The sequence below is a fragment of the Prionailurus bengalensis genome, chromosome A1 (genome assembly GCF_016509475.1).
Source record: "Prionailurus bengalensis isolate Pbe53 chromosome A1, Fcat_Pben_1.1_paternal_pri, whole genome shotgun sequence".
Classification (NCBI taxonomy): Eukaryota; Metazoa; Chordata; class Mammalia; order Carnivora; family Felidae; genus Prionailurus; species Prionailurus bengalensis.
In genome coordinates, this window is record NC_057343.1 from 701,862 (window position 1) to 728,928 (window position 27,067).

A 27,067-nucleotide genomic window follows, 5' to 3' on the forward strand; every position below is an offset into this window, starting at 1 on the left:
TAAGGAATTTAGTAAGGAAGTAAATTAAGGAATTTAGTAAGCTCAGATAAAGTATTTTAAAACCACTCTTTTAAGGCCTGGAATGCAATAAAAAAAAAAAAACAGGCAGAAACTAGAAGGATCAAAATCCCTGAAAAAAGGAAGAAAATGAGGTGAGTTCTACATTTACTCAACTATTCACCCAAAGGTACTTCTCAGTTCATGAGGCACATGAGAGGTTAGAACTGAAATGGAAAGTCTTAATGGGATAATGACATAGGAGTTAGAGTTCAAGGCTGCCAGAGTGGCCGGAAAGTAAGGGTGAAACTCCTAAAAAGGAAGGAGCCACAGAGCCCAGAGCTCTGAAATCTGCATACAGATTCCCTCAGATTGTTGGCTCTCCCCTAACCTGTACATACACGTGACTTCAAGGAATCCGGAAAAAAAGCAACAGCTGGAGAGAAAAAGCAGAGATTCCAGCTGCTGCCAGGTGTTGGGGAGACAGAGTTTGGTGTTTGAATTATACCAAATTAGAATTGACAAACATCTTGGGGTGCCTGCGTGGCTCAGTCGGTTAAGCATCCCACTTTGGCTCAGGTCATGATCTTGTGGTTCCTGAGTTCAAGCCTTGTGTCGGGCTCTGTGCTGACAGCTCAGAGCCTGGAGCCTGCTTTGGATTCTGTGTCTCCTCTCTCTGCCCCTCCCCGACTCGCGTGTGTGCGCTCTCTCTCAAAAATAAATAAGCATTAAAAAAATTTTTTAACAACAAAAAAATAACTTGTAAACATCTCAAGTTTTCTACTAAAACCCAAAAAGGGTAAAAAGGACCATAAACCAGGGAAAAAACAAAATTGGCCCCTTAACAAAGCCTAAAACAAAGCTTTTACAGGATACACCAGAACATAACTCAACACTCTTTTGAAGAAGATAACATACTTCAGGGGCTCCACATGTACAGTGTAGAATGAAAATTTAATAACATACAAAGAAGCAGGAAAATATGACTTATAATCTAGGGGGAAATGGCCTATAGATGCTGACCTCCAGGTGCCCCAGATGTTGGAATTAGCAGATAAGGATTTTAAAACTGCTATTATAAATACAGTAAAGGTTTACCAGAAAATAATGGGTGAACAAATGGGGGAATCTCAGCAAATAGATGGAAACTCTAAGAATCAAATGAAAATTCTAGAACTGGAAAATAAAATTATCTTCAATGGAAAGGTCATTGGATGGGCTTAACTGCAGAATGAACAAAACAGAAAAAAGTATCAGGTAACTTAAATTATAATAATATAATGTGGTAATAAAAATTATCCAAACTGAAGCATAGAAAAAAAAATAGAATGAGGTAAAGAAGAGAATCCAGGACATGTGAAATGGTATCAAAAGGTTTTACACTTGTGTCATTGGGATCTCAGAAGGAATGAAAGTAGATAGAAAAATGTTTGAATAAATAATAACTGAATTTTTTCTAAAATTGTTGAAAGACATCAACTTATAGATCCAAGAAATTCAGTATAACTTCAGGCAGAATAAATACAATTAGAACCGCATTTGAGTAGACCAGAATCAAACTGCTGAAAACCACAGATAAATCTTAAAGCAGACAGGAAAAAAGACACATTAGAGTCCAGAGAATATCAATAAGAATTTTATATTCACATCAGAAATAATGGAAGCTACAAGAAAATGGAACTGTATCTTTACATTTATTCATTTTTTGAGATAGAGACAGAGTGCAAGTGGGGAAAGGGCAGAGAGAGAGACACACACACACAGAATCCGAAGCAGGCTCCAGGCTCTGAGCTGTCAGCACAGAGCCTGATGTGGGGCTTGAACTCATGGACCATGAGATCATGACCCGAGCCAAAGTCAGACACTTAACCGACTGAGCCACCCAGGTGCCCCAGAAAATGGAATTATATCTTTAAAGTGCTAAAAGAAAAAACCTATAGACTGAGAACTCTATATCCAGCAGAAAAGATCCTTTAAAAATAAAGGAAACTTTGTTTCCATAATCATAAAGACAGAGAACAAACTGGCAGTTGCTAGAGGGAAAAGAGTTGGGGGAGGGCAGATGGGCAAAATGGGTGAAGAGAATGAAGAGGTACAAACTTCTAGTTATACGTAAATAGTGATGGAAATGAAAAGTACAACATAGGGGGCGCCTGGCTGACTCGGTCAGTTAAGCATCCATCTCTTGATTTTGGCTCAGGTCAGGATCTCACGGTTCCTAAGATGGAGTGCTGCATCACAGAGCCTGCTTGAGGTTCTCTCTCTCCTCTCTCTGCCCCTCCCCTGCTTGTGCACTTTCTCTCTCTCTCTCTCTCTCTCTCTCTCTCTCTCTCTCTCTCTCTCAAAATAAGTAGACATTTTAAAAAAAAGAAAAGTACAGCATAGGGAATATAGTCAATAACACTGTAATAACAGTGTATAATGACAGATGGTAACTACATCTGAATGACTGTGAGTGTAGTATAATGTGTACAATTACTGAGTCACTGTTATTCACCTGAAACTAACATAACATTGTATGTCAACTATACATCAGTTGAAAGAAAAGAACACTAAGCACAAGGAAATACAATGTATGCATATATATGTATGTATTCAGATTAACAAATAAAAAGCCTGAAAAAAAGGAAAAAAATGAAATTAAGGAAATAAGGAAATTAACAAAAGACAAACAAAAGCTGATTCAGGGTCAAAGGATAGAAGATCAAAATACAAAAATCAATTTTAATTCCATTATTCCATTTGCCAGCCACAAATCATGGGAAAATGCAATTTAAAAAATTTTTAATGTTTATTTATTTTTGAGAAAGAGACAGAGACAGAGCATGAGCAGGGGTGGGGCAAAGAGAGAGGGAGATACAGAATTTGAAGCAGGCTCCAGGCTCCGAGCTGTTAGCACAGAGCCTGATGCGGGTCTCAAACCCATGTGAACTGCGAGATCATGACCTGACCCAAAGTTGGACGCTTAACCAACTGAGCCACCCAAGGTCTCCAGAAAAGCAATTTTAAAATACTATTTATAGTGGTATTAAAAATATCAAATACCTAACAATAAATTTTTTAAAAGATATGCAAGATTTCTCAAATGAAAACTACAAAACATTATTGAGAGAATTCTTAAAAGATCTAACTAAGTGGAAAAAATTTCTCTCAAAACAAGAAGATGTCAATTCTCCCCAAAGTGATCTATATATTCAATGCTGTGAATAACCATGCCTACAAATTTGATAATCTAGATAAAATGGACTTATTCCGGGGCGCCTGGGTGGCGCAGTCGGTTAAGCGTCCGACTTCAGCCAGGTCACAATCTCGCGGTCTGTGAGTTCGAGCCCCGCGTCAGGCTCTGGGCTGATGGCTCAGAGCCTGGAGCCTGCTTCCGATTCTGTGTCTCCCTCTCTCTCTGCCCCTCCCCTGTTCATGCTCTCTCTCTCTCTGTCCCAAAAATAAATAAAAGTTGAAAAAAAAAATGGACTTATTCCTTGAAAGACAGTATCTGCCAAAGTCACTCAAGAAGAAATGGAAAATAGGAATAGACCTATATCTATAAAATAAATTGAATCAATAATTAATAACCTTCAAAACAGAAAGCACCAGGCCCAGATGAGTTCACTGGTGAATTCTACCAACATTTAAGGAACTGATTATAGAAAGTCTTTATGGTGTCTTTCAGAGTATAGAAGCAGAGGGAATAATTCCTAATTCATTCTATTCATTCTAATTCATTCTAAGGGCAGCATTACGCTAATGCCAAAACTAGACAAAGACATTACTAGAGAAGAAAACTACAAACCAATATCTCTCAGGAACATAGATGCAAAAATCCTCAATAAAATATTAGCAAGTTGAATCCAAAAAAGTGTAAAAAGAGCAATATACATGACCAAGTGGGATTTATCACAAGTACACATGGCTGGTTCAACATTAGAAAATCTATCAATGTGATCCATTACATCAACAAACTAAAAACAAAAAAATTACATGATTATACCAATAGATTCAGAAAAAGCATTTGAGAAGATCCAATACTCATTCATGCTATAAAATCTCAGTAAACAAAGTATTGAAAGAGCCCAAATGTCCATCAACTGATGAATGGATAAAGAAGATGTGGTATACATGTACAATGGAATATTACTTGGAAATCAGAAAGAATAAAATCTTACCATTTGCAACAATGCAGATGCAACTAGAGTGTGTGTTATGCTAAGCAAAATAAGTCAGTCAGAGAAACACAAATATCGTATGATTTCACTCATATGTGGAATTTAAGATACAAAACAGATGAACTTAGAGGAAGGGAAGCAAAAATAAAATAAAAACAGAGAGGGAGGCAAAGCATAAGAGACTTTTTTTTTAATTTTTTTTAACACTTATTTTTGAGACAGAGAGAGACAGAGCATGAACGGGGGAGGGGCAGAGAGAGAGGGAGACACAGAATCGGAAGCAGGCTCCAGGCTCTGAGCCATCAGCCCAGAGCCCGACGCGGGGCTCGAACTCAGGGACCGTGAGATCGTGACCTGAGCCAAAGTCGGACGCTCAACCGACTGAGCCACCCAGGCACCCCATAAGAGACTCTTAAATACAAAAAACAAACAGGGTTGCTGGTGGGGTATTGTGGGGAGATGGGCAAAATGGGAGGTGAGCATTAAGGAGGGCACCGGGTGTTATAAGTGATGAATCATTAAATTCTATCCCTGAAATCATTATTACACTATGTGTTAACTAAAACGTGGATCTAAATAAAAATAAATTAAATAAATAAATAGATAAATAAAATCTCAGTAAACAATGAATAGAGGAGAACCTCTTCAACTAAAGACTATCTATAAAAAACTTACAGCTAATATTATGCAAAATGGTGACAATATAGAAGGTTTTCCATCAAGATCAGGTACAAGACAAAGATTTCCCCTCTCTCCACTCCTTTTTAATATTGTACTAGAAGTCCTTGCTAATGCAATAAGGCAAGAACAGAAAGTAAAAGATCTACAGATCAGGAAGGAAGAAATTAAAATTTTCTTTGTTTACAGATGATATGATTGTTGACAATTCAAAATAATCAACAAAAAACTCTTGGAACTTAACTGGAATTAAAATTAAAACTTAAAAAAAAAGAAGTCTTAATCAGATTTGCAGCATGACCCTGATACCAAAACCAGACAAGGACACTACAAGAAAAGAAAATTACAGGCCAATATTCCTGATGATTACAGATGCAAAAATGCTCAACAAAATATTAGAAACTCAAGTTCAACAATTTGCTAAAAGTATCATGATCAAGTGGGATTTGTTCCAGGGATGCAAGGATGATTCAACATCTGCAAATTAATCAACATTATATACCACATTAACAAAATGAAGGATAAGAAAAATCATTTGATCATCTCAGTGGATACAAAAAAAGCATTTGACAAGTCTTTTTTATCACTTATGTTAAAAAGTATTCTCAACAAAGTGGGTATAGAGGGAATGTTTCTCAGCCTAATAAAAGCCATGTTTGACAGGCCCACAGCTAACATAATATTCAGTAGTGAAAAGCAGAAAGCTTTTCCTCTAAGATCAGGAGCCCAATGATCTTAGGCAAGGATGCCCACTATCCCCATTTTTATTCAACATAGTATTGGAGGTCCTAGTCAGAAAGAGGTCCAATGCAAGAAAGAGAAATAAAAGGCATCAAATCAGAAAGGAAGAAGTACAACTATCACTATTTGCAAACTGACATGATAGTATATATAGAAAATCCTAAAGACTCCACCACAGAACTATTAGAACTAATACACAAATTAAGGAAAATTGCAGGATACAAAATCAATACACAAAATCAGTTGTGTTTCTATGCGGTAATAATGAACTATCAGAAAAAGAAATTAAGAAAATAATCCGATTTACACGTTTCAAAAAGAATAAAATACCTACGAATAAATTTAACCAAGGAGGTGAAAGACTAATACATAAAAAGTATAAGATACTGATGAAAGAAATTAAAGTAGACACAAATAAATAGAAAGCTATTCCATGCTCATGGATTGGAATATTGCTTAAATGTTCATACTACCCAAAGCAATCTACAGACTCAATGCAATCCTTATCAAAACTCCAATGGCATTCTTCACAGAAATAAACAATCCTAAAATTCGTACAGACCCACACATACCCTCTCTCTCTCTCAAAAGAAACCAAAAAAATCCCAAAAGAAGTCAAGTTTTTAAAAAGATTGATAATAATCACAAAGTTCTTGCATGAGTGAACAAAAAGAGAAAGAAGGCATTATAAAGAATATTAAGAATAAAAGAGGGTAGTTAATGAAAAGTGGTAGAGAGATTTAAAGAATAATAAGATCTTATGAACAGCCTTATGCCAATAAAGCTTAAAACTTAGGTGAATTTTCAGAAAATATTAAATTTACCACACCCAACTAAAGAAAAAATAGAAAGCTTGAATAATTCTGTAGTGATTAAAGAAATTAGTTTAAAACCTTCTCACAAAGAAAACAACACTAGGTTGAGATTATTTTACCCCATTCTTCTACCAAATATTCAAAGAACAGATAATTCCAACCTAATACAAAATATTGTAGATCTTAGGAAAAATATGAGAATACTTTTCAGCTTATTTTACTAACATAATTTAATTTAAAAATATGACAAAGATTGCAATAGCATCAAAAACAATAAAATACCTAGGAATAAATTGAGCAAAAGATATGCAAGACTTGTACACTGAAAACTGTAAGATATTGATGAAAGAAATTTTAAAAGATCTAAATAATGGAAGAATGTCACATGTTCATGGATTGGAAGCCTTAATATTGTTAAGATAGCAATACTCCCCCAAATGATCTACAGATTCAATCCACTCCCTATCAAAATCTCAGATTACTTTCTTGCCGAAATTGACAAGCTGATCCTAAAATTCATATGGAAGACCTGGAATGGCCAAAACAATCTTGAAAAAAAACAAAAAACAGGAGGAGTAACACTTCTCAATTTCAAAATTTAAGGAAAAACTGCATTAATCAAGACAATGTGGTAATGGCATAAAGGCAGATGGAATGGAATCAATGGAATAGAATTGACAGTCCAGAAATAAGCCTCTTCATTATGGTCAGTTGTGTGACAAGGATGTCAAGACAATCCAACGGGGAAAGAACAGCCTTTTCCACAAACACCTGGCACTGGAACAACTGGATATCTAAGAGGCAAAAGTGTGAAATTGGATCTCTTTCTTCCAAATATAAGTTAAAACTATTCATCTCCTAGAAGAAAACAGAAGTAAATCTTCATAACCTTTGATTAGGCAATGGTCTCTTGACACTGAAAGCACAAAAGAAAAATAGACAAACTAAACTTGATCAAATTTAAAATTGTATATGTAAGGTATGCCTCAATTAAAATTTTTTGAAATTTTGTGTGCAACTGAAAAATTAAAAGACAACACAAAGAATGGGAGAAAATGTTTGTGAATCATGTATCTGATAAGGGACTGGTATCCAGAATATATGAAGAACACTTATAATTCAGTAATAAAAAGCTAAATGGTACAATTAAAAAGTAGGCAAAGGATTTGAATAGATATTTCTCCAGAGAAGACATACAAATGGCTAATACAGACCTGAAAAGATGCTCAACCTCATTAGTCATCAGGGAAATGGAAATAAAAACTATAGTGATGTACTACTTCATACCCACTAGGGTGACTATAATTAAAAAAAAAAAAAACACCCATCAAGGGTGAAAAGATGGACTTTTCAATTGATGGTGATGGGACAACCAAACAATAAGAAAAAAGTACAGTTTGGCCCTTTACCTCATACCATACTCAAAAATTCCAAATATATTGAAAACCTAAGTATTAAAAAACAAACAATAAAAATTTTGGAAGAAAATACTGGAAAGAATCTTTTTGATTTTAGGACAGGTAAAATTTTTTTTAACTTTTTATTTTTAAGTGATTTTAGCCTTGCAGAAAAGTTGCAAATATAGTACAAAGAATTCTCATATACCCTTCACCTAAATTCTCCAGATGTTAACATTTGGAAGTATTTAATTTATCATTCAGAGAGGAATTTTCAATGCAAAGAAAGGCACAAGCCATAAAGGAAAAGATTAATAAAGTAGACTACATACATCAGCCATGCCTTTTCACCAAAAAGAAATAAAATTTAAACTGTGAGAAAGGCATACTATAAACTAGCCTAAAGACACATATAAACAGCATATAAACAAGGTACAAACCTTGTGATAGAACTGAGTGATAAACACAAACATTAGCATAGTGGTAGTTTCTAAGAGGGAGAACAAGAGAATATGATTGGGACATAACTCACAGACACTTTCGAGGTAATGATTATATTCTGTTTCTTAAAATGGGTAGTTGGGTGACTGCTATAAAAAACAAACAAACAGAAAATAACAAGTATTGGTAAGGATGTAGAGAAATCGGAACCCTGTGCACTGTTGGTGGCAATGTAAAATGGTACAGCTGCTATGGGAAAACAATAGAGTGGTTCTTCAAAAAATTAAAAATAGAATTACCATATGACTCAGCAAATTCCATTTCTGGGTATATAACCAAGAAAGTTGAAAGAAGGGACTCAGAAATATTTGTACACACATATTCATAACAGGATTATTTGCAATAGCCAAAAAGTGGAAGCAATCCAAATGTTCATTAATGGGTGAATGAATAAAGAAAATGTGATATATACATACAATGGAATATCATTCAGCCTTAAAAAGGAAGGAATTCTAATCCATGCCATAACATGGATGAGCCTCAAAAACATGATGCTAAGTGAAACAAGCCAGTCACAAAAGGACAAATACTGTATGATTCCACTTGATCCCATATGATTCCATACGAGATACCAAGAATAGTCAATTTCACAGAAACAGAAAGTAGAATGGTCGTTACTAGGGGCTGAGAGGAATAGGGGATGGGGGAGTTAGGGTTCCAGAGATAGATGGTGGTGACCGTAACACAACAATGTGAATGTAGTTAGTAACACTGAAGTATATACTTTAAAATGGTTAAGATGGTAAGTTTTATGTTATGTATATTTTACTAGTCTTTTAAAACAAAAATAATACATAAATGGGCAATTCATACTTGAGTGTTTGTTATTTATACCCTATAAATACATTTAATTTTTTAAAAATTTAAGTGTATACTTGAGAAGATATGAAATTCATTCTCAAGAAACATCAGGCTTAAGGCTCCTGGGTGGCTCAGTTGGTTAAGCATCCAGCTTTGGCTCAGGTCATGATCTCATGGTTCGTGAGTTTAAGCCCTGCATTAGGCTCTGTGCTGACAGTGCAGAGCCTGCTTGAGATTCTGTCTCTCTCTCTCTCTCTGCCTTTCCCACACTTGCTCTCTCTCTCTCTCAAAAGTAAATAATAAACAAAAAGAAAAATTAAAAAGAAAAAGAAACATCAGGCTTTGGTGATGAATTAGATGTGGACAGGTGAAAGAGTTTTCAGGCATGAGCATGGGAAGGGAAAACAACTGTAGATTGAGCCTACAAACACACTAATAGAGTTATGTTTTGGACATTTAAAATTTGAGATTCCTAGCAGACATTAGAAAGAAATACCTAGTTGGTTCTATGAGGCTAGAGCTCAGAAAGAGGTAAGAATTGAAAAAGACTTTGGGAGAACCATCAGTACTTAAAGCTATGGACCATGGGCATGTATGACATCACCTAAAAAAAGAGGGTTGCTAGAACAGAGAAGAGGGCTTAAGCTGTCCTTGGGCATGCCAATAGTTAGTAGTCAGACAGAATAGGAACCAGCAAAGACATTGAGCAGAAATGGAGACACTGAGAAGAAATGGCCACAGAAATAAGAAGAAAGCTAGGGCATCTGGCATCACAGATGGCAGTGGGTAAGCTTTCTTTATGGATATACCTTTCCTATGGGTTTTCTCTATACTAATTTTTATTTTTTTTTTTTATTTATTTATTTATTTTTTTTTTATTTTTTTTTTTTTCTGAAATTTATTGACAAATTGGTTTCCATACAACACCCAGTGCTCATCCCAAAAGGTGCCCTCCTCAATACCCATCACCCACCCTCTCCTCCCTCCCACCCCCCATCAACCCTCAGTTTGTTCTCAGTTTTTAACAGTCTCTTATGCTTTGGCTCTCTCCCATTCTAACCTCTTTTTTTTTTTTTTCCTTCCCCTCCCCCATGGGTTCCTGTTAAGTTTCTCAGGATCCACATAAGAGTGAGACCATATGGTATCTGTCTTTCTCTGTATGGCTTATTTCACTTAGCATCACACTCTCCAGTTCCATCCACGTTGCTACAAAAGGCCATATTTCATTTTTTCTCATTGCCATGTAATATTCCATTGTGTATATAAACCACAATTTCTTTATCCATTCATCAGTTGATGGACATTTAGGCTCTTTCCATAATTTGGCTATTGTTGAGAGTGCTGCTATGAACATTGGGGTACAAGTGGCCCTATGCATCAGTGCTCCTGTATCCCTTGGATAAATTCCTAGCAGTGCTATTGCTGGGTCATAGGGTAGGTCTATTTTTAATTTTCTGAGGAACCTCCACACTGCTTTCCAGAGCGGCTGCACCAATTTGCATTCCCACCAACAGTGCAAGAGGGTTCCTGTTTCTCCACATCCTCTCCAGCATCTATAGTCTCGTGATTTGTTCATTTTGGCCACTCTGACTGGCGTGAGGTGATACCTGAGTGTGGTTTTGATTTGTATTTCCCTGATAAGGAGCGACGCTGAACATCTTTTCATGTGCCTGTTGGCCATCCGGATGTCTTCTTTAGAGAAGTGTCTATTCATGTTTTCTGCCCATTTCTTCACTGGGTTATTTGTTTTTCGGGTGTGGAGTTTGGTGAGCTCTTTATAGATTTTGGATACTAGCCCTTTGTCCGATATGTCATTTGCGAATATCTTTTCCCATTCCGTTGGTTGCCTTTTAGTTTTGTTGGTTGTTTCCTTTGCTGTGCAGAAGCTTTTTATCTTCATAAGGTCCCAGTAATTCACTTTTGCTTTTAATTCCCTTGCCTTTGGGGATGTGTCGGGGAAGAGATTGCTACGGCTGAGGTCAGAGAGGTCTTTTCCTGCTTTCTCCTCTAAGGTTTTGATGGTTTCCTGTCTCACATTGAGGTCCTTTATCCATTTTGAGTTTATTTTTGTGAATGGTGTGAGAAAGTGGACTAGTTTCAACCTTCTGCATGTTGCTGTCCAGTTCTCCCAGCACCATTTGTTAAAGAGGCTGTCTTTTTTCCATTGGATGTTCTTTCCTGCTTTGTCAAAGATGAGTTGGCCATACGTTTGTGGGTCTAGTTCTGGGGTTTCTATTCTATTCCATTGGTCTATGTGTCTGTTTTGGTGCCAATACCATGCTGTCTTGATGATGACAGCTTTGTAGTAGAGGCTAAAGTCTGGGATTGTGATGCCTCCTGCTTTGGTCTTCTTCTTCAAAATTCCTTTGGCTATTCGGGGCCTTTTGTGGTTCCATATGAATTTTAGGATTGCTTGTTCTAGTTTCGAGAAGAATGCTGGTGCAATTTTGATTGGGATTGCATTGAATGTGTAGATAGCTTTGGGTACTATTGACATTTTGACAATATTTATTTTTCCAATCCATGAGCAGGGAATGTCTTTCCATTTCTTTAAATCTTCTTCAATTTCCTTCAGAAGCTTTCTATAGTTTTCAGCATACAGATCCTTTACATCTTTGGTTAGATTTATTCCTAGGTATTTTATGCTTCTTGGTGCAATTGTGAATGGGATCAGTTTCTTTATTTGTCTTTCTGTTGCTTCATTGTTAGTGTATAAGAATGCAACTGATTTCTGTACATTGATTTTGTATCCTGCAACTTTGCTGAATTCCTGTATCAGTTCTAGCAGACTTTTGGTGGAGTCTATCGGATTTTCCATGTATAATATCATGTCATCTGCAAAAAGCGAAAGCTTGACTTCATCTTTGCCAATTTGGATGCCTTTGATTTCCTTTTGTTGTCTGATTGCTGATGCTAGAACTTCCAGCACTATGTTAAACAGCAGCGGTGAGAGTGGGCATCCTTGTCGTGTTCCTGATCTCAGGGAAAAAGCTTTCAGTTTTTCCCCGTTGAGGATGATGTTAGCTGTGGGCTTTTCATAAATGGCTTTTATGATCTTTAAGTATGTTCCTTCTATCCCGACTTTCTCAAGGGTTTTTATTAAGAAAGGGTGCTGGATTTTGTCGAAGGCCTTTTCTGCATCGATTGACAGGATCATATGGTTCTTCTCTCTTTTTTTGTTAATGTGATGTATCACGTTGATTGATTTGCGAATGTTGAACCAGCCCTGCATCCCAGGAATGAATCCCACTTGATCATGGTGAATAATTCTTTTTATATGCCGTTGAATTCGATTTGCTAGTATCTTATTGAGAATTTTTGCATCCATATTCATCAGGGATATTGGCCTGTAGTTCTCTTTTTTTACTGGGTCTCTGTCTGGTTTAGGAATCAAAGTAATACTGGCTTCATAGAATGAGTCTGGAAGTTTTCCTTCCCTTTCTATTTCTTGGAATAGCTTGAGAAGGATAGGTATTATCTCTGCTTTAAACGTCTGGTAGAACTCCCCTGGGAAGCCATCTGGTCCTGGACTCTTATTTGTTGGGAGATTTTTGATAACCGATTCAATTTCTTTGCTGGTTATGGGTCTGTTCAAGCTTTCTATTTCCTCCTGATTGAGTTTTGGAAGCGTGTGGGTGTTCAGGAATTCGTCCATTTCTTCCAGGTTGTCCAGTTTGTTGGCATATAAGTTTTCATAGTATTCCCTGATAATTGTTTGTATCTCTGAGGGATTGGTTGTAATAATTCCATTTTCATTCATGATTTTATCTATTTGGGTCATCTCCCTTTTCTTTTTGAGAAGCCTGGCTAGAGGTTTGTCAATTTTGTTTATTTTTTCAAAAAACCAACTCTTGGTTTCGTTGATCTGCTCTACAGTTTTTTTAGATTCTATATTGTTTATTTCTGCTCTGATCTTTATTATTTCTCTTCTTCTGCTGGGCTTAGGCTGCCTTTGCTGTTCTGCTTCTAGTTCCTTTAGGTGTGCTGTTAGATTTTGTATTTGGGATTTTTCTTGTTTCTTGAGATAGGCCTGGATTGCAATGTATTTTCCTCTCAGGACTGCCTTTGCTGCGTCCCAAAGCGTTTGGATTGTTGTATTTTCATTTTCGTTTGTTTCCATATATTTTTTAATTTCTTCTCTAATTGCCTGGTTGACCCACTCATTCGTTAGTAGGGTGTTCTTTAACCTCCATGCTTTTGGAGGTTTTCCAGACTTTTTCCTGTGGTTGATTTCAAGCTTCATGGCATTGTGGTCTGAAAGTAAGCATGGTATAATTTCAATTCTTGTAAACTTATGAAGGGCTGTTTTGTGACCCAGTATATGATCTATCTTGGAGAATGTTCCATGTGCACTCGAGAAGAAAGTATATTCTGTTGCTTTGGGATGCAGAGTTCTAAATATATCTGTCAAGTCCATCTCATCCAATGTCTCATTCAGGGCCCTTGTTTCTTTATTGACCGTGTGTCTAGATGATCTATCCATTTCTGTAAGTGGTGTATTAAAGTCCCCTGCAATGACCACATTCTTATCAATAAGGTTGCTTATGTTTATGAGTAATTGTTTTATATATTTGGGGGCTCCGGTATTCGGTGCATAGACATTGATAATTGTTAGCTCTTCCTGATGGATAGACCCTGTAACTATTATATAATGTCCTTCTTCATCTCTTGTTACAGCCTTTAATTTAAAGTCTAGTTTGTCTGATATAAGTATGGCTACTCCAGCTTTCTTTTGGCTTCCAGTCGCATGATAAATAGTTCTCCATCCCCTCACTCTCAATCTAAAGGTGTCCTCAGGTCTAAAATGAGTCTCTTGTAGACAGCAAATAGATGGGTCTTGTTTTTTTATCCATTCTGATACTCTATGTCTTTTGGTTGGCGCATTTAATCCATTTACATTCAGTGTTATTATAGAAAGATACGGGTTTAGAGTCATTGTGATGTCTGTATGTTTTATGCTTATAGTGATGTCTCTGGGACTTTGTCTCACAGGGTCCCCCTTAGGATCTCTTGTAGGGCTGGTTTAGTGGTGACAAATTCCTTCAGTTTTTGTTTGTTTGGGAAGACCTTTATCTCTCCTTCTATTCTAAATGACAGACTTGCTGGATAAAGGATTCTTGGCTGCATATTTTTTCTGTCTAGCACCCTGAAAATCTCTTGCCAATTCTTTCTGGCCTGCCAAGTTTCAAAAGAGAGATCAGTCACGAGTCTTATAGGTCTCCCTTTATATGTGAGGGCACGTTTACCCCTTGCTGCTTTCAGAATTTTCTCTTTATCCTTGTATTTTGCCAGTTTCACTATGATATGTCGTGCAGAAGATCGATTCAAGTTACGTCTGAAGGGAGTTCTCTGTGCCTCTTGGATTTCAATGCCTTTTTCCTTCCCCAGTTCAGGGAAGTTCTCAGCTATGATTTCTTCAAGTACCCCTTCAGCACCTTTCCCTCTCTCTTCCTCCTCTGGGATACCAATTATGCGTATATTATTTCTTTTTAGTGTATCACTTAATTCTCTAATTTTCCCCTCATACTCCTGGATTTTTTTATCTTTTTCTCAGCTTCCTCTTTTTCCATAACTTTATCTTCTAGTTCACCTATTCTCTCCTCTGCCTCTTCAAGCCGAGCTGTGGTGGTTTCCATTTTGTTATGCATTTCGTTTAAAGCGTTTTTCAGCTCCTTGTGACTGTTCCTTAGTCCCTTGATCTCTGTAGCAAGAGATTCTCTGCTGTCCTGTATACTGTTTTCAAGCCCAGCGATTAATTTTATGACTATTATTCTAAATTCACTTTCTGTTATATTATTTAAATCCTTTTTGATCAGCTCATTAGCTGTTGTTATTTCCTGGAGATTCTTCTGAGGGGAGTTCTTCCGCTTGGTCATTTTGGATAGTCCCTGGTGTGGTGAGGACCTGCAGGGCACTTCCCCTGTGCTGTGGTGTATACCTGGAGTTGGTGGGCGGGGCCGCAGTCAGACCTGATGTCTGCCCCCAGCCCACCGCTGGGGCCACAGTCAGACTGGTGTGTGCCTTCTCTTCCCCTCTCCTAGGGGCGGGATTCACTGTGGGGTGGTGTGGCTCGTCTGGGCTACTTGCACCCTGCCAGGCTTGTGATGCTGGGGATCTGGCGTATTAGCTGGGGTGGGTAGGCAAGGTGCTCGGGGGCAGGAGGGGCAGGCTTAGATCGCTTCTCCTTAGGTGATCCACTTCAGGAGGGGCCCTGTGGCAGCGGGAGGGAGTCAGATCCGCTGCCGGAGGTTTGGCTCCGCAGAAGCGCAGAGTTGGGTGTTTGCGCGGAGCGAGCAAGTTCCCTGGCAGGAACCGGTTCCCTTTGGGATTTCGGCTGGGGGATGGGCGGGGGAAATGGCGCTGGCGAGCGCCTTTGTTCCCCACCAAACTGAGCTCTGTTGTCAGGGGGCTCAGCAGCTCTCCCTCCCTTTGTCCTCCAGCCTTCCCGCTTTCTGAGCAGAGCTGTTAATTTCTGACCTCCCAGACGCTAAGTCGCGCTTGCTGTCGGAACACAGTCCGCCCGGCCCCTCCGCTTTTGCAAGCCTGACTCGGGGGCTCTGCTTGGCCGGCGAGCCGCCCCTCCGCCCCGGCTCCCTCCCGCCAGTCCGTGGAGCGCGCACCGCCTCGCCGCCCTTCCTACCCTCTTCCGTGGGCCTCTCGTCTGCGTTTGGCTCCGGCGACTCCGTTCTGCTAATCCTCTGGCGGTTTTCTGGGTTATTTAGGCAGGTGTAGATGGAATCTAAGTGATCAGCAGGACGTGCGGTGAGCCCAGCGTCCTCCTAAGCCGCCATCTTGCCGCCTCCTCCTATACTAATTTTTATATCTCCATATTACTCATGTTATTTTTCTGTATGTGTGTTTTTCAGCCTTTTTTCCTCTGGTATAGTTGCGAGATGTTTGGTTTTTTCTCTGATTTGGCTTTATATCTCTCTACCAAACTTTCCCTTTTATCCTCTTCTTTGTTTCTCTTTTATCTTTCCTTCCCCCTCTTAATTTATTTTCTAAGTGATTCTGATAATACTATTTAGGCATTTTATAACTTTATTATTTATGATGTTTTTAATAGAGATACATGTTGCTTGTTATTAATGTCATTTAAAAATTAGTCTATTTTTATATGTAATGCTTAAGATTTTATATGTAATGCTTAAAAAAAAGAACACACTAAATTAAACAGTCCCCATATTTTCTTTTGTCTCTGCTGATTTTCTTTGTGAGATAATGGATTGGTTTTGTTGTTTTATTTTAAAATTTTATTTAATTCTTTTTTCCTGTATTAAGAAAATGAGGTCTGGCAAAATCAACAGCAGAGTGCACACAACAAACACTTACCTACTGAAGTGCCAGGCCTTGGGCAGTGTATGACCCGTTTTAGAATAGTAGTACTCTCAGCTGCAAGACATGCTTTTCAAATACGCAAAAGACAGAAACTTAGCCAACATGACAAGATGGAACAATTCTCCCCAAAAGAAGAGTCAAGAAGAAATCACAGCCAAAGACTTGCTCAGAACAGATATAAACAATATATCTGAACAAGAATTTAAAACAACAGTCATAAGACTAATACCTGGACTTGAAAAAAACATAAAGCACAGAAGATACCAGAGAAAGCCTTGCTGCAGAGATCAAAGAACTAGTCAGGATGAATTTAAAAACGCTATAGCTGAGATGCAAAATAAACTAGATACAGTGACAGCAAGGATTGAAGAAGCAGAGGAGAGAATAGGTGAAATAGAAGATAAATTTGTGGAAAATAATGAAGCTGGAAAAAAAAGGGAAAGGAAATTGCTAGATCACAAGGGGAGAATTAGAGAACTGAGTCCATGAAATGAAACAATATCCATATCATAGGAGTTCAAGAAGAAGGAGAGAGAAAAGGGGGAACAAGGTTTATTTGAACAAATTACAGCTGAGAACTGCCCTAATCTGGGGAAGGAAACAGGCATCTAAGTCCAACAGGCACAGAGAACTCACTTCAAAATCAACAGTAACAGGTCAACACCATGACATATCATAGTGAAACTTGCAAAATACAAAGATAAAGAGAAAATTCTGAAAGCAGCTAGAGATACAAGGTCTTTAACCTACAAGAGTATACATATAAGGTTAGTAGCAGACCTGTCCACTGAACCTTGGCAGGCCAGAAGGGAGTGGCAGGAAATATTCAATATGCTGAATAGGAAAAATATGCAGCCAAGAAGCCTTTATCCAGCAAGCCTGTCATTCAGAATAGAAGGAGAGATAAAGACTTTCCCAGACAAACAAAAACTGAAGGATTTCATGACCACTAAGCCAGCCCTGCAAGAAATTCTAAGGGAGACTGTCAGAGTGGAAAGCAGCAACGACTATAAAGGACCAGAAAACATCACCAGAAACACGCAATCTACAGATAACGCAATGGCACTAAATTCATATCTTTCAGTAATCACTCTGAATGTAAATGGACTAAATGCCACAAACAAAAGACAAAGGAGTCAGAATGGATAAAAAACAAGATACATCTATATGCTGCCTGCAAGAGACTCATTTTAGACCTGAGGACACCTACAGATTGAAAATGAGGGGATGGAGAATCATCTATCATGCTTCTGGACGGCAAAAGAAAGCTAGAGTGGCCATGCTTATATCAGACAAACTAGATTTGAAAACAGAGATGAAGAAGAGCATTATATTATAATTAAGGGCTCTATCCATCAAGAAGAGCTAACAATTGTAGGGACACCTGGGTGGCTCAGTCGGTTAAGCATCCAACTTCGTTTGGCTCAGGTCATGATCTCGCGGTTAGTGGGTTCGAGCCCCACGTCAGGTTCTGTGCTGACAGCTCAGAGCCTGGAGCCTGCTTCGGATTCTGTGTCCCCCTCTCTCTGCCCCTGTCCCACTCATGCTCTCTCTCTCTCTCTCTCTCTCTCTCAAAAACAAATAAACATCAAAAAAATTTTTTTTTAAAGAAGAGCTAACAATTGTAAATATTTATGCCCCTGACTTGGAATAACCCAGATATATAAATCAATTAATCACAAACATAAACCCATTGATAATAATACCATTATTGTAGGAGACTTTAATACTCCACTTACAACAATGGACAGATCCTCTAGACAGAAAATCAACATGGTAACAAAGCCTCTGAATGACATACTGGACCAGATGGACTTAACAGATATATTCAGAACATTTCCTCCTAAAGCAACAGAATACATATTCTTCTAAAGTGCACATGGAACATTCTCCAGAATAGATCACGGTCTGTGAGTTCAAGCCCCGCATTGGGCTCTCTGCTGATAACTCAGAGCCTGGAGCCTGCTTCAGATTCTGTGTCTTCCTCTCTCTCTGCCCCTCCCCAACTTGTGCTCTGTCTCTCTCTCAAAAATAAACATTAAAAAAATTGTCCTGGGCCAGATGGCTTCCCAGGGGATATCTACCAGACATTTAAAGAAGAGTTAATACCTGTTCTCCTCAAACTGTTCCAAAAAATAGAAATGGAAGGGAAGCTTCCAAACTCATTCTATGAAGTCAGCATTACCTTGATTCCAAAGCAGATGAAGACCCAACAAAAAAGGAGAACTACAGGCCAATATCCCTGTTAAACCTGGATGCAAAAATTGTCAACAAGATACTAGCAAATTGAATCCCACAGTATATCAAAAGAACCTTCCACCATGATCTAGTGGAATTTATTCCTGGGCTGTAGGGCTGGTCCAATATTTGCAAATCAATCAATGTGATACACCACATTAATAAAAGAAAGGATAAGAAACACATAATCCTTTCAATGGTTGCAGAAAAAGCATTTGACAAAATACACCATCCTTTATTAATAAAAACCCTCAAGAAAGTAGGGACAGAAGGAACATGGCTTTACATCATAAAAGGCACATATGAATGGCCCATAGCTAATATCATCCTCAGTGGGGAAAACCTGAGGACTTTCCCCCTAGGGTCAGGAAAATGAAGCAATGTCCACTCTCATGCCTGTTGTTCAATATAGTGTTGGAAGTCCTAGCCTCAGCAATCAGTCAAAAAAGAAATAAAAGGCATACAAATTGGCAGACGACATGATACTACATGGAAAACCCTAAAGACTCACTAAAAAACTGCTAGAGCTGATACATGAATTCAACAACATCATAGGATATAAAATCAATGTACAGAAATGTGCATTTCTATACATCAGTAATGAGGCAGCATAAAAAGATATCAAGGAATCAATCCCATTTACAATTGTACCAAAAAACCATAAGATACCTAGAAATAAGCCTAATCAAAGAGGTAAATGATGTATGCTGAAAACTATAGAAAGCTTATGAAAAAAATTGAAGAATATTGCACTTCAAGCTGCATTACAAAGCTGTAATCATCAAGACATTATGGTACTGGCATAAAAACAGACACTCAGATCAGTGGAACAGAATAGAAAACCCAGAAATGGACCCACAAACATAGAGCCAACTAATCTTTGATAAAGCAGGAAAAAATATCCAATGGAATAAAGACAGTCTCTTCAGCAAGTGATGCTGGGAAAACTGAACAGCGACATGCAGAAGAATGAAACTGGAACATTTTCTTACACCATACACAAAAATAAACTCAAAATGGATGAAAGACCTAAATGTAAGACAGGAAGCCATCAAAATCCTTGAGGAGAAAGCAGGTAAAAACCTCTTTGGCCTGGGCTGCAGCAACTTCTTACTCAACACGTCTCCAGAGGCAAGGGAAACAAAAGCAAAAATGAGCTATTGGGACCTCATTAAAATAAAAAGCTTCTGCACAGCGAAGGAAACAATCAGCAAAACTATAAGGCAACTGGCGGAATGGGAGAAGATATTTGCAATCGACATATCAGATAAAGGGTTAGTATCCAAAATCTATAAAGAACCTATCAAACTCAAAACACCCCCAAAACAAATAATCCAGTGAAGAAATGGGCAAAAGAGGTGAATAGACACTTCTCCAAAGAAGACATCCAGATGGCAAACCAACACATGAAAAAATGCTCAACATCACTCATCATCAGGGAAATACAAATCGAAACCACAATGAGATACCACCTCACCCCTCTCAGAATGGCTAACATTAACAACTCTGGCAACAACAGATGTTGGCGAGGATGCGGAGAAAGAGGATCTCTTCTGCACTGCTGGTGGGAATGCAAACTGGTGCAGCCACTCTGGAAAACAGGATGGAGGTTCCTCAAAAAATTAAAAATAGAACTACCCTATGACCCAGCATTTGCACTACTAGGTATTTATACAAGGGATACAGGTATGCTGTTTAGAAGGAACACATGCACCCCAGTGTTTATAGCAGCACTATCAGCAATAGCCAAAGTATGGAAAGAATCCAAATGTCCATTGGTGGATGAATGGATAAAGAAGATGTGGTATATATACAATGGAGTATTACTTGGGAATCAAAAAGAATGAAATCTTGCCATTTGCAACTAGGTGGATGGAACTAGAGGGCATTATGCTAAGCGAAATTAGTCAGTCAGAGAAAGACAAATATCATATGACTTCACTCATATGAGGACTTTAAGAGACAAAACAGATGAACATAAGGAAAGGGAAGCAAAACTAATATAAAAACAGCGAGGGAGACAAAACATAAAAGACTCTTAAGTATAGAGAACAGAGGGTTACTGGAAGGATTGTGGGAGTGGGGATGGGCTAAATGGGCAAGGGGCATTAAAGAATCTACTTCTGAAATCATTGTTGCACTATATGATAACTAACTTGAATGTAAATCAAAAAAATAAATTAAGAAAATAATTGAAGACAAAAAGAAATGGAAAAGCATTCCATTCTCATGGATTGGAAGAACAAATATTGTTAAAATGTCAATACTACCCAAAGCAATCTACACATTCAGTGCAATCCCAATCAAAATTGCACAGGCATTCTCCTCAAAGCTAGAACAAACAATCCTAAAATTTTTATGGAACCACAGAAGACCCTGAATAGCCAAAGTTATGTTGAAAAAGAAAACCAAAGTGGGAAGCATAACAATTCTGGGCTTTAAGCTATATTATAAAGCTGTAATTATCAAGATAGTATTGTACTGGCACAAAAACAGATACATAGAATACTGGAATAGAATAGAGAACCCAGAAATGGACCAACAAATATATGGCCAACTAATCTTTGACAAAGCAGGAAAGAGTACCCAATGGAAAAGAGACAGTCTCTCCAGCAAATGGTGCTGGGAAAATGGGACAGTGACATGTAGAGGAATGAAACTGGAATGCTTTCTTACACCATACACAGATATAAACTCAAAATGGATGAAAGACTTAAGTGTGAGACAGGAAACCATCAAAATCATACAGGAGAAAACAGGCAGCACATCTTTGACCTTGGGTACAGCAATTTTCTACTTGATATGTCTCTGGAAGCAAGGGAAATAAAAGCAAAGATGAACTATTGGGACCTCATCAAAATAAAAACCTAATGCACAGCGAAGGAAACAATCAACAAAACTAACAACAAAACGGGAGAAGGCAACCAACAGCGAATGGGAGAAGATATTTGCAAATGACATATTGGATAAAGGGTTAGTGTCCAAAATTATAAAGAACTTACCAAACTCAGCACCCAGAAAACAAATAATCCAGTGAAGAAATGGGCAGAAGACATGAAGAGACACTTTTTCAAAGAAGACATCCAGATGGCTAACAGACACATGAAAAGATGTTCAACATCACTCATCATCGGGGAAATACAAATCAAAACCACAATGAGATACCACCTCACACCTGTCAGAATGCCTAAAATTTAACAACCCAAGAAACAATAGATGTTGGTAAGGATGCAGAGAAAGGGGAACCCTTTTGCACTGTTGTTGGGAATGCAAACTGGTGCAGCCCCTCTGGAAAACAGTATGGAGGTTCCTCTAAAAATTCAAAATAGGGGAGCCTGAGTGGCTCAATCAGTTAAACGTCTGACTTCAGCTCAGGTCACGATCTCAGGGTTCGATCCCCATGTCTGGCTCTGTGCTGACAGCTCAGAGCCTGGAGCCTGCTTTGGATTCTGTGTCTCCCTCTCTCTCCCCCTCCCCTGCTCACTCTTCTTCTCTCTCAAAAATAAACAGGGACTGGGTGGCTCAGTTCGTTAAGCAGCTGACTTTGGCTCAGGTCATGATCTCATGGTTCATGAGTTTGAGCCCCGCATCAGGCTTTGTGCTGACAGCTCAGAACCTGGAGCCTGCTTCGGATTCTGTGTCTCCCTCGCTCTCTCTGCCCCTCCCCCACTCACACTCACTCCGTGTCTCAAAACTGAATAAACATTTAAAAAATTCAAAAATAAACATTAAAATTTTTTGTAAATGTGTAGACAGAAGAAAAGACAACATATGCATAGGTAAGGTATATACAAAGTATACATATATATATATACACGTATATATATATACATACACACAACATATGCATATGTAAGGTATATACAAAAGAAGAAAAGTGCATTTAATTGATTAAGCAAGGACTTGGAAGGAAGAACACACGATATGTAGAAACTAACTTTGCAAAACAACCACCACAACCAAAGGAGCGTACATCATGAGAATGTAAATTGAAAGATCCAAATAGTGTTTACGTCTGAAAATCTGGGGAGCTGAGGAACAGGGAGTTGGAGGACATATATAAGATGGCTTCAATTTTATAATATGTTATTTCTTCTAAAGAAAAGAGAGGAATTTGAAGCAGATGTGGGAAAATGATAAAAGTTGACAACCTACACAGTTCTCTTTTCTGTATGCTTAAAAGATTTCATAATAAAAAAACATTAAGTGGCTATGTTGTAGTGATGCTAACAGGGCTACGTATCAAAATCTAAGATGGAAACACAGATAATTTACCTGGGAAACTCGCACACAACTCACTGTGAACTCTAATGATGATGAAGATTGCAGGGGAGGAAAATAACTCTTCTTACCCCCTTCTAGGTTCTTGGCTGAGACACCCTATGATAAAAAATTAACAAGAGAAAAACCAACCATTTTAATTATGTACACACACATATATACCTGTACAAAAGGGAGTCCCACAAAGATGGGAGACTCGCAGGCATCCAGGCACTGAGCTGAGGAAATGGAGAGGGGTCTGGGCAAGTGGGGGAGGGGCAGGGATGATTCACAGGAAGGTGCTTGATAAACAAATGTTGACTTACCATGTAGGTTAGTCTCTTATGTGAAAAACTAGTTTCGGGTAATAGCTCTCTTCCTGATATAAGCCTCCTTTCTAATTTCTTTAGGCCGTTAGGTGGGAGGTAAAAAGCTTTTTGTGAGTTCGCTGGATCTTGATTGCCTTCAGCTCAAGATTATCCACATCCAAAAGTAGCATGTTCTGGGGTGGCTTGTTCTGAACCCACTCAAGATAGATGTTCGGGGCACCTGGGTGGCTCAGTCAGTTGAGCATCCGACTTCGGCTCAGGTCATGATCTCAGTTTGTGAGTTCAAGCCCCACGTCAGACTCTCACAGTCCGTGAGTTCAAGCCCCACGTCAGGCTCTGTGCTGACAGCTCAGAGCCTGGAGCCTGCTTCGGATTCTGTGTCTCCCTCTCTCTCTGCCCCTCCACCACTCATGCTCTGTCTCTCTCTGTGTCAAAAATAAATAAAGATTAAAAAAAAAAGTTTAGTTTCATGAAATGTGAGATTGAAAAAATAACAATACTTGAAGTCTAATTTTTGTATCAAGTGATTTCAAATACATGATTTGCATTTAGAAAATTAAAATGGGTTCTTATTTTCTGGCTCACTATATAAAAACATTCATTTTCAATTGTATTTTATAGTAAAATTTCTTGGTTTGGGTAAATAACACTCGTTACCTGTAGTAGTGTTAAAATAATCAGAATAATTTGGATGATCCAAAAAATGTTTATTTTACATTTCCTGAAGCTGGTACTCTCTACCCTCAAGAGTCCAGAGAACTACAAAGTAAGGGGACTGGGCTGCAAGCTTTTATAGAAAGAGGCAAGTGGGAAGAAGGAAGGAAGAAGTACTCGGCTTATATTGATTGACTAGGGTTGCCTTTCTGGCCTTATTCAGAAACGTCAAGGAACAGGGTAGTGAGTATCGCATCCAGGTTGGCTTGGTGTTGGGGGATTGGCTGACTGGATATACCTTTTTTGTTTCTGATCAAGGCGAGTTTTTACAGGGACACAAAAGCTTTGGTTCACTGTCATGACACCCCGGGCAGTAGTGGCTCCATCTTAGGCCTAGAAATTTATTTCAGTGGTACTAATCACTAGAAATAATTTGATATACCGACTTAGCCAGCCATATCAATTGTTCATCTGTTGTATATTTAGTTTACTCCTCTGAGGTATTTGTAGCAGGAGCCTAAGAACTGAATTTCTTTCACCAACTTCATGCGTCTCTGGTTATTAAAGATGGCAAAGGATCGGAGCTGTGGCTCTAACTGCTTCCTAACAATGGTCAGGGTGCTATGGTGCTTGTTTCATTCATCCTCTTTTGTTATTTACATAGCAGGCTAATTTATGATCTGCTAATGTACCATGGTTTATGGTTTGCTAATGTATTATTTCATAGCGCTTTCATAAATGGGCACGGTTTGAGATGCAGAATTTACAACAGATACAAAAGAGTTTTCCACTTTCAGGTATAAAAGGAAGCGAGCGTCTCCTGGACCTGATCGCCACATTTCTGGTACTGCAGTTTCTTCGTACCAAGTTGGAACAAAAGGGAATAGTCTTCAAATCACTGATGAAGTTGGATGATGCTTCCATTTCCAGGTGACTTTAATTATCGCACTAAGTAACTCATTTATATTTCTAACCATTTCTTGACTAAATTTTACAAGAAGCTACATGGAATTGTAAGAACAAAGAGAATTTATTCACAGGGAGTATCTTGCCTGCACTATTCTGTCATTGGCAGGGCAGACACAGTGTTTTTGCCGCTTGGGTTCCAGGAAAAACCAGGGCTCAGGGAGTTAAGTGTAGCTTATACTGGAGCTCAGATCTATGGCTCCTGGTTTAGTGTTCTTTTCACTATGGTATATTGATTAAATGTGCTTTTGGAAAATCTGCAATACGATTGTTAGGACCAGTCCTGTTCCCAACAGTTTCGGGCCTGGCACAAGAATATAGGTGGAAACCCACATACTATCTGTCTAAGTATTTAAAAATTATAAATGAAACTAGCAAACTGTCAAATAAAATATGTTTGTTTGTTTTTAATTTTTTTTAACGTTTATTTATTTTTTGAGACAGAGAGAGACAGAGCATGAACAGGGGAGGGGCAGAGAGAGAGGGAGACACAGAATCTGAAACAGGCTCCAGGCTCTGAGCTGTCAGCACAGAGCCCGACGCGGGGCTTGAACTCACGGACCGTGAGATCATGGCCTGGGCTGAAGTCGGACGCATAACTGACCAAGCCACCCAGGCGCCCCTAAAATATGTTTTAAAGTCCTGCCTTGGCAAATACAACTTCATGAAGACTGGGTTTAAATTTAGAATTCTGTGACCACTTGGAAGTTTTATGCCATAATGTGACAGAGTGGAGAGAGACAGTTCTGGGACCCTGGCTTCTAGCCCTTGGGCTGACCTCAGGCCCCACAAGAGGCCTTGAGCCTCCGTGTGAATACTTTCCTTACTTCCCAAAACTTCGTCCATACCCCATGCAAATGGTCACCCCGTATGTGTGTGTATATACACAGAATATACATACATGCACATAACACACATACATACATATATAATTTGCTTATGCCTTTTTAAAAAGGCAAGATAAGTGGGAAAACTAGCAAAATTTATAAAAATACTATCTATAAGGAAAGGGGGAGGAGACAAGCTACGTTCTTCCTACTATATCTTGTTTTACCTTTTTGACTTTGAAACTATGTAGATATTTTGCATCATAAAGTCCATGTACCAGGGAAGAGGTATTAAACATGTTAAATTATACCATGGACTGCAATCAGCAGCATCTGGAGTGTGAGGAAATAAATGGCAAAAGAAAAAAGGCAAGGGGTAGAAGCTATAAGTTACAGGACACATGCCCCAAGGGCAATGTGAGACCTTGTTTGGATCCTGATTTGAACAAAACCCGTATTATTTTAAGAAGAGAGGGGCGCCTGGGTGGCGCAGTCGGTTAAGCGTCCGACTTCAGCCAGGTCACGATCTCGAGCTCTGTGAGTTCGAGCCCCGCGTCAGGCTCTGGGCTGATGGCTCGGAGCCTGGAGCCTGTTTCCGGTTCTGTGTCTCCCTCTCTCTCTGCCCCTCCCGCGTTCATGCTCTGTCTCTCTCTGTCCCAAAAATAAATAAATGTTGAAAAAAAAAATTTTTTTTTAAATAAAAAAAAAATTAAAAAAAATTTTAAAAAAAAAGAGAGAAAAAGGGGTGCCTGGGTGATGCAGTCAGTTAAGCATCTGACTTCGGCTCAGGTCATGATCTTGTAGTTCCTGAGTTCAAGCCTTGTGTTGGGCTCTGTGTTGCCAGCTCAGACCTGGAGCCTGCTTTAGATTCTGTGTCTCCCTCTCACTTTGCCCTTCCCCTGCTAGCACTCTGTCTCTCTCTGTCTCTCAAAAATGAATAAATGTTAAAAAAAAAAAATAACACACCTTTTTTTTAAAAGAGAGACAATTAAGGAGATTTAAACAGTACCTGAATGTTTTGTGATATTAAAGAATTATTTATAGCTATTTTAATGTCATGTGTAAGAAAAAGTTCTTGTCTCTTAGAGATACATATTTACAAATGAAATTAAAATAAATAATCAAACCTGTTTTTTGGGAGTTTTTATAATGTTTATTTAACACCCATGCTAGCGGGATGGTCAGTCAAAAGTTTACAGGCCAGCTGGATTAAAGGAAGGCCACTTGAATTAGTGAGAATATTTAAAACTAGTTTTGGAGCACCTGGGTGACTCAGTTGGCTAAACATTTGACTTTGGCTCAGGTTTCTTGAGTTTGAGCCCTGTGTTGGGCTCTGTGCTGACAGCTCAGAGCGTGGAGCCT

At 38.6% G+C, this 27,067-nt stretch overlaps 1 protein-coding gene across 1 annotated transcript in view; it reads left to right on the plus strand.

The window, feature by feature from the left end:
- PARP4 (poly(ADP-ribose) polymerase family member 4) overlaps positions 1–27,067 on the plus strand; it is a 123,859-nt gene that overhangs the window by 94,531 nt on the left and 2,261 nt on the right. Inside the window, exon 33 of the mRNA XM_043574551.1 lies at positions 24,710–24,842. Within this exon, the coding sequence (XP_043430486.1) occupies positions 24,710–24,842 (133 nt within the window). The remainder of the gene's footprint in view (positions 1–24,709; positions 24,843–27,067) is intronic.